The 17298-nt window shown below is 40.6% G+C and overlaps 1 protein-coding gene across 2 annotated transcripts in view; it reads right to left on the reverse strand.

Annotated features, from left to right (window-relative positions):
- The window catches only part of TBC1D8 (TBC1 domain family member 8), a 50337-nt gene that overhangs the window by 3568 nt on the left and 29471 nt on the right, over positions 1-17298 (reverse strand). For both annotated transcript variants that reach the window (XM_081857867.1, XM_081857866.1), the window contains exons 6-16: positions 12146-12353; positions 10453-10647; positions 9580-9750; positions 7495-7645; positions 6448-6662; positions 5505-5622; positions 4520-4805; positions 3970-4099; positions 3664-3762; positions 1058-1126; positions 96-339 (exon numbers count right to left, since the gene is read on the reverse strand). In XM_081857867.1, the coding sequence (XP_081713993.1) occupies positions 96-339; positions 1058-1126; positions 3664-3762; positions 3970-4099; positions 4520-4805; positions 5505-5622; positions 6448-6662; positions 7495-7645; positions 9580-9750; positions 10453-10647; positions 12146-12353 (1886 nt within the window). The remainder of the gene's footprint in view (positions 1-95; positions 340-1057; positions 1127-3663; positions 3763-3969; positions 4100-4519; positions 4806-5504; positions 5623-6447; positions 6663-7494; positions 7646-9579; positions 9751-10452; positions 10648-12145; positions 12354-17298) is intronic.

The following is a 17298-nucleotide window of genomic DNA, read 5'->3' on the forward strand; positions in this document are numbered from 1 at the left end:
ACCACATGATGTTCGGTCATCCTGACTGGTGTATACCCGCACACCCTCTTCTGATAAGTTCCCAATGGCCATTGCATCTTTAGAGATGTATTTACCTAAGCAGCCAGCGAAAGCTTTGAATTCAATGAGATGGTCCATGTTTTCATCCAAAAGCCGGAATGTCCTTTCTGCTAGAACTTCAGTATGTTCACCACACGTCCAGGGTGAAACAAGTTTATACAGGTTAGTGAACTGCCGAGAGTCAATTCTGTATTGCTCTGCATAAGGTCTGCTTGGATTGTGGCGCTGAATTACAACTGCACTATTCCATTCCCAGTAGCAGCTTATTAGATGTTCTTTCTAAGGAGAATTTTTCAAAAATAATGAAACATTAGAGGGGGAAAGACCCAGATACAATTACAAAATCTAGACGTAAAACACTCCTGAATATGGCTCTTGCCTTTGCACAGTAACTACATTCCAGTGTGTTTTCTACATGCATCCCTCTCAATCCAGCCAAGTAGGAGGCATTTTCACCACCCTAGAATACATTCCATCCACACAAAAGCAGCCAAGAAGGGAGCAGAGCGGGCTATGGCCTGCTGAAAGTCGCTAAGGCTGGGCAGAGGAGGGCTGCATATGGCACTCTGGGCCTGTGTTCTCCATCCAACTTACCCTATGCCTTTTTTTAAAAAAAGACATTGACAGGGAAAAGGAGCAGTTTAGAACAGGAGCAGGGAATCTGACCCACCAGCTGCTGTTGAACTATCATCCCTGACAATTGACCATGGGGGTTTGGGGTCCAACAACATCTCAAAGCATGCAGGTTCTACACACACACACACACACACACACACACACACACACACTTTTTACATCCTTGAAAAAGCTACCAAGGATAAAAAGGAAATAGCAAAACTAACAGTAAGCAAGACAGGATTGTCTGGTTGATTTCTAAGATATCTGTCCATAAGCTTAGATATAGACCTATAGATAGACCTGAGTATGGCTAACACAGGATATAATCGTACAATATTCTTTTCTGGGATTACATGCATTTTTTCAGTGTTTTGCATACCTTAAACAAGCCATACAGTTCTTCCAAGTCTTCTGGAGCGATGGAGACATCCGGGATGACAACTCTAAGCTTAAGAGAAAACAGGAGTGAGCCTAGTGGTAACCTGGCATAGCTGCTGGCAATATCACTTCTCACAGCAACTTAGTATAGTTAAAATCTGGAATGCTTAGGTATTCCACCTTTCTTGTGTGTTACCTTCTGGTCTTGTTTTAGAATCAGTCATCTCCTGTCTATCTCTTGCCCACCCAACACTAAGTATCAACAAGTTTCTCCTACACGGCAGAAAAACAGGGAATGAGAGAGAACACTGGGCAACAATTTTTTACTTTTTGAATGTTGTCTAGATTTCTACAACTGATTTAGGGTATTTTTGCACTGCTGAATCAGGAAATGGCATCCGTTTCTCTCCATCAGGTCAGGTTTACTGTAAACTGAATGGTGGGCATTGATAAAGGTAAGTACACATAAATTGCATGTTGCTTCACCATTTTTCAAACTTCAGGGCTTGAACTTCCGTTTCTTGGAACTCCTGGAATGCTCAGCGGCAGGGAGGTCTCTCTTCAGAGTCCAACAGTAGTCAGCCATCATGACTGCGTCCCAGCGACCCTGATACCTGGTCTCCATCTCTTTCATGTCCTGATGGAATCTCTCCCCCTGCTTGTCACTCATTGAACCCAGGTTCTCAGGAAACTGGTCCATATGTGAAAATAGGTAGTGCATCTTGACGCTCCTGTTGCAGCCCAGGTTTCTGAAAGCAGTCAGCATGTTGTTGACAAGTTCTGCGTAGTTTCTGGCCTTTTTGTTGCCAATAAAGTTCTTCACTACCAGAACAAATGCCTTCCACGCTTCCAGTTCCACTTTGTTCACTGACTTTCCGAACTCTGGATCTCTGATGAGCTGACGGATCTGAGGACCGTCAAAGATGCCAGCTTTCAACTTCTCCATGGTCAATCCTGGAAAAGCCTGGCACAAGTAAGTGAAGCAGTCACCATCCTTGTCCAGAGCCTTGGTGAACTGCTTGATTAAGCCGAGCTTGATGTGCAGCGGTGGGAAGAATATTCTGTCTCTGTCCACCAGAGGGTCGTTGATGACGTTCCTTTTTTTTTGCAAGGCACCAATTTCTCCTGCACAGGCCAGTCCTTCGTGTAATGCTGAGCACGGTCCCTACTATCCCACATGCACAGAAAACATGGGTACTTGGTGAAGCCAGACTGTTGTCCCAACAAAAAGTTCACCATCTTCAGGTCAACACAAATAAACCACTTATGCTGATCATAACAAATTTTCTCCAGCACATACTTCACCGCTTCATAGTTCTCCTTCAGTGTACTCGAGTGAGCCAGGGGTATAGAGGCAAACTGGTTGCCGTTGTGTAGCAGAACACATTTCAGTGATCACTTGCTGCTGTCAATGAACAGTCTCCAATCTTTGGGTTCGTACTGTGGCACTCCAAGCTTGAGGAGAAGCTGCGCAATATCCGCACAGTACACCAAGTCCTTCTCTTCCGAGAAAAAACGGAGGTACTCTTGATGCCTGTTGCGGAAGAAGCTGATGCGAGCACTGTCAGAGAGGAGTTTTTTCCCCTTCAATCTGGATGCCAACAGTTCGGCAGAGTCCTTTGAGAAGCTGAGGTCGTGAACTAGATCATTCAACTCCTTTTGGGAAAATGGATATGGAGCATCATTTTCAAGAACCACTTCTTCTTCTTCATGTCCTTCAACACTGGAGGCATCTTCGTCACTCATGTCAGGAAGTTCTCTGAAGATAGGCACTGGAATTTCATCACAATGAGCTCCAGGATGACGTGCTGATTGAAGATCAGGATACTTCATGGGGCGGCTACCCCATTAACTTAGTTTTGATCCCCCAACTTTATGCTTTGCTGCACCAATTTATGGAAGATTTTGAGGTTTTAGGACTTCAAACTGATCCCTTTTTGACATAATCACCCAGAACTATCGGACCTGAATACTTCTTGTCATTAAAATAATCATTTCCAATCAAAACAATTATTCAACATGGCATTTTACCCCCGCCAACTTCTTCTAAAATGCTCCACAGAAGCGTACATGTGAACAAAAACATAAAAAATGACATGTGGCCATAGCTCAAAAACTTGACCTGACTGAGCAAAACCAATGTGATTTTGGGATTCAGCGCATCAGATTCCTCCTAAATCAACTGAAAAAATGCAGACAACAAATTTGTTGTTGACCAGTGTAATCTATTGCTGTCCTCCAGTGCCAAGATCCCTAGCCCTTTCAGTTTACAGCAAGGTGTCTGCCGCTTACTGGACTAATTTGCCCACAACCAGAGTTACCAAGTTCACCTGCCAAGATTTTGTCCCCTTGCCCTATTTGTGAGGCAGAGAAGCACTTTCCCATTTGGACAAGAAACGGAAATAACAAATCTCTATTGGCTTAACTCCTCTCCTTCCGCAGCTTTAAAGCAGAGATTTCATACGGATTGTGCCATTCATCAAAATTAATCATTAGGTAGATTTTCATATATTTCAATCTACGAGCACTGTAGAAAACCCTGCTTATGGCACGTGCCTAGCACAATTTTAAAACAAATGAAACATTCTAACTTTTGAGCATTCTCACCACGTTCTGTTTAGTGGTTTCTTCGTGGCTTTGCAGAACACGGATCCTGTGTTTGTAGCGCATGTGTTCAATCTGCTCCACAGAATGGTCTCCAAATTTCTAAAATACAAGAATCGATTTTTGCTTCAGCGTGCATCTCAGTGTACATTTTTAAATATATAATATAGTCAGTATGTTTAAACCAGAACATGTACCATATTCACCACAGCTGTGCTATCTGTATTTTGACTCAAGTTAACATAAAACTGATATTTAAACACTTAGTGAGTTTCCAACCAGAATTTCCAACTACCATTTCACTGTTACCTCGTAAGAATCCCGAATTAGGTCTGCTATTTCTGTTGTAGGACAGGGCTCTATATCATCACTGAAAAAGGCATGCTGGTTGCCAATCAGGGGCAAAGGGCTTTCCTCATTCTTAACATGATCTAAGAACCTGAAATAAATAAAAAACATTTAAATCCACTTTTTGTTAATGCACTCTATTACACTCAGTGTAAAGCAGTCCTAGATTTCACTTCTCATTTTTAAATAAGTACCTTATTGAACCAGATCAGGCTTGTTCTCTGCCTAGAAGCTGTTCCCAGGTGATCATATCCCTTTATGAAGCCAGGAACTGCATTTTTTTTTTTGCTTTAAGGGAAGAAATTAAAAGTAGCAACGACTTATCAAGTTTCTGGAATATGTGGTTCTTTTCTTTGAAAACAGCTACTAAAAAGCATAGTAGGGAGGCTAGCGTCATTAAATGTTCAGAACAAGTTTCTCTGTATCGTTTTATTACTGTTAAATAAACAAATTTTTTTTGAAGCAGCAGTGTTAGCGTTGCAGCACTGAAACATAGTAGTCAGAACAATACCTGCTCAGAATCATCAAGGCATGTCCATCATCTTTGCTGTTGCACAGTTCTACAGCATTGGCTTCAAGGATAGCCAAGCCAAACTGGAAAATGGCTTTGATCCCATCAAAGAAGAAACAGTCGACAACATTAACAGCACTTTCTAGGGGCATGATACTGAGAAAGAGAGTGAGGAACCATGACAGGGAAACGGAAGCCAGTGTGGAAAGGTCTTTCATATGTTCGGCCAGTTCTGGCAGCCGCTCCTTGATAAGCTCTTCGAATATAGACTGATCCACCTGAGCACCTGGAAATCATAGCAGATAACGTCAGCCAAGGTTGAAATAAATAATTCCTTTAGCTTTATAATTTAATACAATTATCTTATGAATTCAAGCCTCATTCCTCCTCTTAACAGATCACAATACTGAGTTATAGAATGGTTTCAAAGCTTTTTAAAAGGGAGTGGGGAAAACATCTGCAACACCCTTTGGGGAGCATCTATGAAATAATAATATGGCAGAACTTAACACTTCAATATAAAAAGTGCAATAAAACGTAAGTACTATCTGAAACGACTGTCAAAAGAAAGTGGCAACAGGGGATTGATGCAATAAAAATAGAGCACAGTATTTCCCTCCGCTACACATACAATACACAACCTTATCTCAACTATGAAAAATAAGCCATGGAGCGGTTTTTATACTGCCCAATATAAAGAATCCAATGCCCATATAAAAACTTCAAGAGAAGAAAAGGTTTAATATAGAACAGATTTTATGTCACCAAATTCAGTTAATAGAAAATCGACAGGAGGCGTTGGGAACCTGTCCAGTTTTTGTTGCTGGACAAAAACTCCAATTATCCCTAAGGACTGGCTATGGGGACTGGAGTCCAACAACATCTAGAGAACCAAAGTTTCCCAAGCCCTGATATGCAGTGTGTTGACTGTTTTATTTCCCTAGGAATCAGTAAAGAGAGTAAGAAGTGAACAGGTGACTCTCACCTATCACCCGGTGATTAAAGTAATCTGGAAGCATCCTTTCGCACACAGCGACAAGCAACCAAAATGCTTCTTCCTCTTTGGCATACAGCAACAAAACAGAGGCTAAGATATTCATGGACTGTTAGAAAGTCAAAGAAGACAATTTTAGTTGCTGCAACACCTTTTTAAAACATGTAATAAGAGCTTTAAAAAATATAATTAGAACTGAGGTTAAATAACCCATGTAAAGGTTATGTACAGACATTTCCCCATCCAATTTGAAACCATACTGGACCCTGGTTAGCTTTGGAAAGGTGCTAGCAGCTTTATTGCTGCACCACTAGGAGCACAAAACTTATGGATATAGCTTTCAACCTACATAGCGAGGGACTTCTGTTAATTTAGTGTTTGTATAACAATGTAGGCATAATGAAATAGACAACAAAATCTTGCTCCAGAACCGAGTTCTCACTCTTTCACTATAAGCTTCTGAAAGTGACAAAAATATGGTGTGGGTCTCCCCAACTGTAACCCAAGACAAAATATCTCCTCAAGGTGAGGGGTCTTAGAGTTCAGCAACAACACAGCTGCTTTCTAGCATCTCTATTTAACTGATCTCAGGACACAGAGCTGAGAAAAACCTTTGCTCAAAGCCACCTACAAACAGAAAGAGCTCACAGAAGCTGAGAGGCATTTCACAGGTAGTTTCCCTAATGGCCACGTTGCTAATGAAGAGAAGAAATAAATGAAGCACAGCACAGTGGAACCATCTTAACTTGCACAGAGAGTAAGCTGGCCAATTACACTTCACACAGAAAGTGAGACTGGGGAAATGGTGAGACAGAAGCTGTCGCCTTTTCTACTGACCACCCCCTGCCTTAGTGCATCTCCCTTAACATGCTGAAGCCTGTGATTTTCGAAGGAGTTCATCTGCAAATTGGTGGCGTAACGGATCTTTCTTTACCTGGCAGTACCCAATTTTGGGGTTTCTGTGTGCGTAAGCTGTCAAAACTCTCCTCAATGCAGCTATGCCCGTTTCACTCTGGAAGGCAGGGTGCTCAGGTAACGAGCGATGCAAGTCACGTTCTATTTCCTCTGTTGCTATGCAACACATGCCCATGGACACCTCCACTAAGTTTTCATAGTAACCAGGGTGGGTATACAAATCGGTTGCAGCATCTGAAGAGGAAAAGCAAGAATTGAAGATTAGTTATGAATCCAAATATCATCTTATATAAAACTATGCTATTTGTCAAAGGAACAACTATGTGAAACTAGATTTTGAATATCCAACTTATTCCTAAATCAAAATTACTCCGGAACACACAACTACATTTTTGTAATATGAAACACTGTGCAGAAGAAGGAATGTGAGTTTGAAAATACTTCAATAACCTAACTTGCTATATATGGTAAAACTTGCTGATTTACATAAATATGGGGCCAGCAGAATAGGATCCTCTGTCTTAAATCCCATTTCAAATAGAAGGATTTAATCGTGCAAGTGTTGCATATCTGAATCAAAAACACTGTATCAGAGATTGTTATCTTATTCCAACAGTCCTGCTTTTAGCTTGTAGCAAAGGAAATGGCAGAGGAAGTCTTAAGCTTCTCATTTCAGTTTTTTGTGCCAAGTATAACATCTCAGCAATGTCTGCTGATATAAAGGCTATTATTTTGGTATAAAGACCTTTATTACTTACCATTTGTATGAAACAAATGGGTATAATTTAATTACCTATAGTCCTAAGTAGCTAACAGTGAAATATTTCTCTCTATGGGCTGTACCCATTAAAATTAATGGACAGGGCTAACTTAGGAGTTTAACTCCGAAAATAACTTAGATGGATAAATTTTGTGCTTGAAAAATGAAAAATCATCAGGTTCTTTTCCATTACTAGAAAATTAAATGGGACCATAAATCTAGTCCATTTCCCTTTCTCGCTTGTTTCTTTCCATGGTGAAATACCTGGTCAGGTTTCTTGGAAAAGTCACACCGCAGAATTCTCACCTGAGAAAAAGAGCCACAGTTTGCCTCGTAAAGATTCTGGAATTCCCATAGCAACCAGTTTCCTGATTTTTTCTGTTCGGAACATACAGACAGTTCTGCCATACTCATCAAAGTGATCATTCCACAGGCTCTCTTTGATTTGCTCCCTAGACTGAAAGCCAAGAGACGAATGTTAAATCCATCATATTTATACAAGCCATGATGCAATGGAATAGCCTCTTGTTCAGAGAAAGCTATTTGTTTTTAGTGGTGGACAATGCAACAAAAAATAGACAGAATGCTATTACAGCCCTGTATATTGGTCTATATCTATGCAGCTCCAAAGCAGCAGGAAGACAGCTGCAAATATGAATATTATCTGGAAAGCCTGTATGCGAGCCATTATCCAGTTATGAAACAGGGAAAGCAGAAAATTAGGAAATGTCTAATTTCCTTTTATACTTATATCCTGCTTTTTCCTTCTAGCAAGAAGTCCAGAACAGCTGGCCAAAGTGCTAAATCATCAATTTTAAATATCAAAATTACAATGAATATAGGAAAATCCTGGAATTGTAGAGTTGGAAGGGATCACAAGGGTCATCTGGTCAGACCCCCCTGCAATGTGGGAATCTTTTGCCCAAAATGGGGCTTGACCCTGAGATTAAGAGTCTCATGCTCTACTGACTGAGCTATCCTTCTAAACAATAAAAAACAGTTCAGTACAATAGCACAGGGAAAGTGAATACTGTATGCAGATGCTCATAAAGTCCAACCACAACCGGAGGGCCACAAGTACTCCATCCCAGCCATACCAGATTCACAATGACAAACTAACAAATTATTAGCCAGGCAGGGGGCGTTCTTGGTAGTGGCGCCTGCCCTGTGGAACACCCTCCCATCAGATGTCAAGAAAATAAGCAACTATCTTACTTTTAAAAGACATCTGAAGGCAGCCCTGTTTAGGGAAGTTTTTAATGTTTCATGCTATATTGTGTTTTTGATATTCAGTTGGGAGCCGCCCAGAGTTGCGGGGGAAATCCAGCCAGATGGGTGGGGTGGTATTTTTATTATTATTATTATTATTATTATTATTATTATTATTATTATAATACCGCCCTTCATCACAAGATTTCAGGGCAGTTCACAGGATACAACTACAAGGTAAAGCTGCTTTACTAAAGCACAAGTAAAACAAAAAATAATAACCACCCCTCCCACAAACACATTTAAAAGGCTGCAGAATATTACAAATACAAAATACAAGTTAACATATAACACTTAAGAACAATTTATATAAAACACAGCAGTAACATATCAATATTTAACTAACTAAACATCTCATGTAATCCAATAATAATTGTTTTTATTGCTTTTGGCTCACTGAGTCATTTGCATTATATCTTATTTTTCATCTTATTATACACCACTTTAGCAGCTTTCGATTGTGAAACAGTTTATATGCAATCACAAACCATCATATACAATTACGATGAAATGCACCAAAAGAAAAGTCAGAGCGTCACACAGTCTCTTGGGACTATTCCCTACACTATATTTTTAAGACGCTATAATGAGAAGCTTTTGTAACAACTCATTATCATATTCTCAATATAACCTGCATCTGTTTTGAGGAGGTATTAAATCATTCCTATGGCACAACTTGCAAAACCGTTTCTACAACTTCGATTTCAAAATGAAGAAATGGTCCTTGCTCAGATACAGACGGTATTTGCTTGAACCTATAGCATTTTTCCTATGTACTATAGGAAGTAGATACTACATATGCTACAAACAAAGGAATGGGCTAAGGAGAATAGATTGCAGAAGGAAAGGAAAGAAGTCATTAATGTAAACAAAGGAAGGAAGGCCGAGGATCACAATATGAACCCACAAAAATATAACATAGTAGCAAACAGAAGCAATAACCCACCCACCCCATTTAAAAGGCCATAGATTGTTTAATTAGCCAAAGGCTTGGGGGGAGAGGAACATTTTTGCCTGGTACCTAAATATATGTAATATTAATAGCATGTCAGATGATGCAAGGAGAGACTGTGAACAAGCTTTTCAAATGTCCCCAATAACTAAAATGGTGGTTTTACATACCATCCTAAAATCCAGACCATCTATTCCAGAAGGATGAAATGCTGAACTCAGGGCCTCTGCATTCAGCAGATGTCTACTGCTGCTGTCATTTTCATTCCCGTTATTGCTTTGTGAAGCTACTATCCCCAAGTTCCCAAGTTCATAATCGGCATGTGTTGAATGAGAATTTTGCTGCACAAGTAAAGGGGGGGGGACAAACAGAATTAGTTAGAAAGCTTTATTGTGTAGATCAATAACAACAACTAAACATCTACTAAACTTGTTTATCAACTGACTTTCTCTGCTTTGGAATAAGAAGCACCTGAAGCCAGCTGAAAGCACATTAATAAAAGATCCCATGAACTGCCTCTAATCCATACACAAAATCCATAGCAAGTAAAAGGAATTTAATCCTCTAGTAAACTCAAGCCTGTCATGCCATAGATATTTCAACCATGCTCACTACCCTTTTTTGCTCTTCTACACTATTTGGCAAATTAGATGTGAAACTAATTATGTAGATGATGAAAATATAACCTAAGGAGTGTTACAGCTTTAAATTCACACAGCACTATAGTGGGTAAGTGCACATACAAGACTAAGCAGATGTCATGAGCGCAACGACCAACTTTTCTTCCTTATATCTTCAAAATATACCATCCTCTTTCCTCTTGCTAGAAGTGGATTACAAATCGGGGTGATCCTCCAGCTTTTTCCCTACGAGACCTGCATTTCTTATCTCTGAAGCCACATCGGGAAAGGGAGCATGTTTAAACTATTTTTTGTTTAAAAAAAATAACCCATTTATAATACCAGTAAGTCTTTCTTCTAGTTTAAAAGGTACTAGGCAAAATATACTGAGCATACAGCTGGAACAGGTTAGACATTTAATACCGTCTCTTTGCTTTTCAAATTTCTACGGAGCGATGCGTTGCTAGCCTTCACTTTCTTTAATCTTAGAAGCAGATTCTCCACCAGAGTATCTCTGTCCTTTAGCTCAATGAACTGAAAGGCCGTCTTGCTTTTTATGCTAATAATGATGGGATTGGGAAGAAGGCTAGTGTCCTCCATCTTCTCAATACTAGCCACCTGTTTTAAAAAAATGAACACAATATATATATTCACATCAGAGATCTGCCCAAATGCCAATAAAATTGAAAACCTAGTACAGTGGTACCTCGGGTTAAGAACTTAATTTGTTCCAGAGGTCCGTTCTTAACCTAAAACTGTTCTTAACCTGAGGTACCACTTTAGCTAATGGGGCTGCGCAATTTCTGTTCTCATCTTGAAGCAAAGTTCTTAACCCGAGGTACTATTTGTGGGTTAGCGGAGTCTGTAACCTGAAGCGTCCGTAACCTGAAGCGTCCGTAACCTGAGGTACCACTGTATAAGGTACAGAAGAAACAGCAAATAAGTCTGTGCTCTTTGTTAATGGGTCGGGGAATGTAGGGGTGGAAACAAGAAAAACCTGTCTGAGGTAACTATTTTTTTATTTTGAAAGTCCTGTGCTCTACATTCTTCCCATGTCAAGAACCCCTCTAACTCAATATGCTTTTTATTTTTGAAGTAAACCAGACAGGATCTGGTTGCCTTTAACATCACCCATGTGAGAGTCAGTGTGGCATAGTGGCTAGAGTTACCGGACCTAGGCCAAGGGAGAGCAGGGTTCGAATCCTCACTGGGTCATGAGGTTCACTGGGTCAACCTTGGGCCAGTCACAGTTGCTCAACCTCACAGGGTTGTTGTGAGGATAAAATGGAGACTGGGGGGAAGTTGTATACGCCACCTTGGGCTCTTTGGAGAGAAGGTGGGATATAAATAGAATAAACAAATAATGTACAAACTTGAACATCTATGCTTTTCTTCAGGTAGTTTGTGATAAACTTTATGATAGGGAACACCAAGGTCTGCATCCAAAGGACCATCATACTGGTTCCATTGCCGAAGAGATCTTTAGACATAACAGCAAACCCTTTTTTTTAAACCCAGAAATGTATGACAAATAATTTGATTCTGCATGAGGGTCTGCCTCTCAAAGGTCGAAAGAACCCACTTGCCTAAGTACTCAGGAGTGCCTGAAGTAGCTCTTTATGTGTGTCAGGATCTAAGCAAGATCGCTTACCAGACTCCAAAGGTGCAAACCAGAAGAACTCCCTACCTTCATCTCTGCAAGCAGATTTTAGAAATCCCACTTCAACACATAAGCATGCATGGAAAGGGGTAGGGAAAATTCATTGTGAGCATAGCAGATTGGCTAAAGATTTTTAGAGTGTAACTGGTTTGAATTAAGAATTTCTACAGCGTTTTCACGTTAGCTGGTGGCAAAGTTTGTTGTGAAAACATTTTATAGAGCTGCACATCCATGATTAATATTGCTCAGTGGAGAGAAGCCAATTACTTTTTAATTGGCAACCCTGGACTGATTGTTAGGTACCACATAACTGCTCAACATTACCTGAAGGATATGTGCAATGAGTTGTTAAACAGCTTAGGATAAACAAATAGATAGAACTGTTTTCACATTTAAGTAAGCAGAAAGGTGGTTCATTAGAAGAAATATGGATTTTAAAAGTGACAAAAGACTAACCTCTACAAGTGGAATTAGAACATTACAGCAGCCATCTTCTTTGCTAGCAAAACAGATATAGCTATCTGAGGCAAACATCCTTCCAACTGTGTGACAGCGGCTAAAGGGAGTCCACAGGGAACAATCTGCAACTTCGTGCAGCTTTTCCTTCTTTGGTAACCGGAAGAAAGCTCTGAAGTACTCATTCCGTGCTCTGAACTCAAGATCTCTTTTGAAAGAAGCAACAGAACAAAACGTTTTTCAAAGGCTAAAACTTAAAGCAACTTGATTTGCTTTCTTATTTAACAAAATTGCAGTAGGCCAGTTCACAAGTCATGGTAAGCCATAGGCTCAACAACAGATTCCTTGCCATGAGCAAGAAAGCATGCTGATAACCAGGGCTCAAATCTCATTTCCCCCACCCTTCTCCCCGTGATGTACCCAGAGGAAGCAAACCAGAAGCTTAATATTACAGTGGTGCCTCGCAAGACGAAAAGAATCCGTTCCGCGATTCTCTTCGTCTAGCGGTTTTTTCGTCTTGCGAAGCAAGCCCATTAGCGGATTAGCGGATTAGCGGCTTAGCGCTATTAGCGGCTTTTAGCGGCAAAGCGCCTTAGAAAAGGGGGGGGGGCGCGAAAAAAAATCGCAAGACTTGCAAGACTCACAAGACGTTTTCATCTTGCAAAGCAAGCCCATAGGGAAATTCGTCTTGCGAAGCGCCTCCAAAATGGAAAACCCTTTCGTCTAGCGGGTTTTTCGTCTAGCGGGTTTTTTGTCTTGCGAGGCATTCGTCTTGCGGGGCACCACTGTACATATGAACCAGCACTCATGGTTTGTTCCTACTAAAGAATGAATCTTTGCTTCCTTTCATGGTTGGTTTGGCGAGAGATAAACCAAGAGCACTGGTTGGCACTTAACACCACCCTGGTGTTCTGGGAGGAGAGGCGCGGCACAATTTGAGCAGCATGTATTAGCACACTTGCTCATTCACGGCAAGCTGTTGTTTGTTGAGTCCTGAGTAGAAGCGGTTTTTTAAAAATCATTTCCATTAAGCTTCAGCTTCAACAGGCTAATGGCATTTTGCCTGCCTTTGGAAGATTCTCACTGGCATATTTACTGCAGTGGCAAATGAGATCCATTTCTATTAGCCAGGATTTGAATAACCTCAGGTTGTATTCAACGCTGCAAGTGGGGCATTCTACTCACGAAACTAGAGTTCCCCTTCACCTCCTCTCCCCATGCACCTGCAAAATCTGCCTCAAGGGTTCTCATGTGATTAAGCAGGCACATATGCGTATGCACACAAACCCCTTACCCTACATAAGCAACACAAGTATGGTATGGGTGCCTATGAATATACCAGTTTATCACTTAAGTTCTACAGTTCTCTTCATAGCACATTCTTTTTTTTCCTCAAAACAGTTTGCTTTAAGGAAGAAATAGCTTCCCTCTCTGTTTCAGTAAAAGAATGCAAAGTGTGGGCTAAAGAATCTAAGGAGTGCCTTCTGGCATCTGTGCTTCATTTGACAACAGAAATCCATCAACTCCCCCTGCTAAAGTAGTTTTAAGAATTTAGAATGCCTTTTTCATTTGTGACAGCAGCTTAATAAAACAGCTTGGTGGGCCATTTTGCTTAGTACAGAGGACAGTTTTGCAACCATTTCAAAATCCAGAACAGATAGGGTTGCCATATTTTAAACAGTGAAAATCCACAGATAGATTGATTGACTTGCCAAAGTTGTTTAGTTTGGGGGGGGGGAAGCAAAAAAATAATAATGCTGTTTTTGAGCTACCTTTATGGAAAAACGGCAAAAACAGCACTGCTGACATGGGCTGCCGTATGTCCAGATTTTCCTGGACATTTCCCCAATTTCTGCCTGGACACTGCTGCCAACTGTGGTATTCCAGATACGTCTGGGAAAATTTGGATGTATGGCAACCCTAGAACAGACTAGCTTGGCTTCTGAAGCAAGTCAGAAAGTTTTTATTTTGTTTAAAGACAAGCAACAGAAAACTGTACTCAAAGGAAGAAAAGATTGTGTTTACAGTCAAAGTTTCCTCACAAGAAAAAAAATAATCACCTGACAAAGTCAACTAACAATCTGCTAGTATGACTAAGTGTTGCATTGGCTCAGCACAAAAATATTTTTCCATTCTGACCAAAACAGAGTTGAATCAGTGACAAAATCTCCAGTTCACTTTGTAGAAGCCTCTTTGCCAGTATCTATATGAAGGGTAGGTGAACTACTCTCCCACGAAAATAGTTTCTAAAATGCTTGTTCTTCGAAAGACAACAGATATCACAGTATACTTTGTACAATCACAGTATATATTAAGCTTTAAATATGTGTATAAAATACACCTATATAGTACTTTTTAAATTTAGGGCTTTTTAGCAGAGTTGAGCTGTTAGATGCCACTCATGCTCAGTGTAAATGAAGAGATTTTGTTACACTTTATGGGAGAGTTGTGATGACTTCCCATTTTTAAAATTCTATTTTGTGCATTTAAATACAGCATTAGCAGTATGCATTGAACAAGGGGGAAATACAGAGAATAGCTGACCAAAACATTTAATATCATTGACTGCTGAGTGGCTAAAGTGTAGCACAAACTAAAGTGTAGCACAACACAAACTAGAACCTTGCACTGGGGCAGCATTTCCAACAGGCTCTCAGTATTTCAGAAAGACATGGGCCCTACATCTGTTGGGAGGGCCATCCCTCCATTTGCGCTGAGCTACATAGGTGTGCATAGGACTTCTAAAGTGCAGCATGGCTGCAGCGATTATCTCTCTCCTTGCTCTTCAAGTCAAACTTGATGGTGATGGAACTTGTAGTGTGCCATGGAATGAGGTGTAAGGGGCTTTGGTGGGAAGGGGAAATCAGCAAAAATCAGAGACGACTTTTTGCATAAGTGGAAGTGCCTTCCACTCACACAAGGAGTGAACATCTCTGTATTTAAGACATTGCTTTTAAAAAGACTTCATGTGGTTCTATATGAGAGAGACCTGCTCTGTTATAAGGAATGTGCTTATTTTTGTACTCTTTGAAAAAGCTGCAGCAGCTGGAAATGTGTTGGGCCAACAGAATGAAGTAATCCTTTATAGCAACTTTACTTAATTCCATAATTCTTCGTCCACTCTGTAAACCTTTGCTTGAAATTTCCGTCTAAGCAAGAAATCAATTTGAAAGCTTTAAGTGTGGTACCACACAATAGCTATAAAGAAAGAAAATGTGTTGGACTGCAAAGAGCAAACAAAACAGAATAATAATCCTCAGTACTAAAACGTTTAAGAACCACAGGCACGTGACATAAATAGCGTAACATATAAAGAATTCTGAAGTTTAAGGTGGCATTTTGTTTAATACCATATAAACAAAGAAATTCATGCTGCAGATTTTCAAAACCATTCTAACTTATTCTGAAGACAGAATTTCAAGGGGGAAAGGTAGACTTTGGAGAAAGTCCAGCTGTGCCCCCAAACTGCTGCTTTTAATACAGGACTCCTTAGAGTGTGGTTGCCTACTGCACTAATTATACACACTAAGAAAATCCAGGCAAGATTATAAGAAAGCAGCTGCTCAATCATGCAATTCAAACCAGAAAAATGTTCATTATAAGTTGCAATATCACATAATGTAGCAAAATAAAATGCACAAGCAGTATCACATATGTAGCAAAATATAATACACAACGTTTTTGTGCTTTCCACATTCTGGGCAAACAGTCACACAGAGTCCATTAATAAGAGGACGTTTTAAAACACTCATATTAAGAAGATCTTATGTCTGGGTACCGTTGAAAGCATTTCGGGGCATTTAAAATAAAGAGCTTTTGTGGTTATGCAATACTTCAATCTCTCTTTGCTTTTGGGAGCAAATGCTGGTTAATTCTTCTGTAATTCACTGCCTGAGCATTATCCTTTATTAACCTAGGGGTGGGGAACCTGTGGCCCTCCAGATTTTGATCGACCACAACTCCCATCATCCTTGTCCATTGGTCATGCTGGTTGCTGCTCAGGGTTCAGCGATCTCTGGAGGGTTGCAGGTTCTCCATCTCTGCTTTAGCGAAAGTTGGCTGGAAATCTCATCTCTTCCCAAATGATGAACTACAGGGAAACACACAACTGGAATAAATCCAGACATATCCCACTGCAAATGGAACCAATGTTTCCATTCGTGGATGGGACCCTGATTCAGTGGAGGTTGTTGCAGATGGAAGTGGGAGGAGGCATTTTCTAGCACCCTCCTTCCCCCTCCAAATCCATGTGCCATTTATCCACTTTGTTCTGAAGGGTCTTCAAACCATCCAAAGCAGATCTGGGGAGGCATCTGGGGTTGGGGGAAGGAAGAGTTGCTGAAAAATGTCTCCCCATTCTTCTGTCCCAGGGTGCATGGAATCAGCAGAGTTCTGCCAAATCAAGCCTGGATTCAACTCAATATATTTCTTACTTTTTCTTTCTTTCTTTTTAAAGGAAAATGCACCAGCAAGGCAAGATATTATACTACATAATGGGGAAAATGTGTTTGCTTTGGCGGAGCTACCTTTGAAGGTGACTCGGAAACTACAACTAATGCAGAATGCAGCTGGAAGTGGCTGCCGGGACCATATAACACAAGGCCTAAAGGATCTATACTGGCTCCCAGTACATTTTACAAGCACAATTCAAAGTGTTGGTGACCTTTAAAGTCCTTAACGGCTTTGGACCTGCATACCTGAAGGAGCGTCTCCACCCCCATCGTTCAGCCCGGACACTGAGGTCCAGCTTCGAGGGTCTTCTGCCAGTTCCCTCACTGCGAGAAGTGAGGTTACAGGGAACCAGGCAGAGGGCCTTCTCAGTAGTGGTGTCCGCCCTGTGGAACGCCCTCCCATCAGATATCAAGGAATTAAAAAACTATCTGACTTTTAGAAGACATCTGAAAGCAGCCCTGTACAGAGAGGTTTTTTAATGGTTGGTGTTTTGCTGTGTTTTAATGTGTTGGAAACTGCCCAGAGTGGCTGGGGCAACCCAGTGAGATGGGCAGCATATAAAAAAATTACTACTGTTATTATTACTGTTATTATTGCTTCTAAAAAAATTGCAGAGTGTGAAGTTGTACAACAAGGCATTACTCAACGCAGATCTTGCACAAATTAAGACTCCCCTTTAATCCAATAATGCTGGCATGTGG

This window comes from Podarcis erhardii (assembly GCF_964252035.2).
Source record: "Podarcis erhardii genome assembly, chromosome: 4".
Taxonomy (NCBI): domain Eukaryota; kingdom Metazoa; phylum Chordata; class Lepidosauria; order Squamata; family Lacertidae; genus Podarcis; species Podarcis erhardii.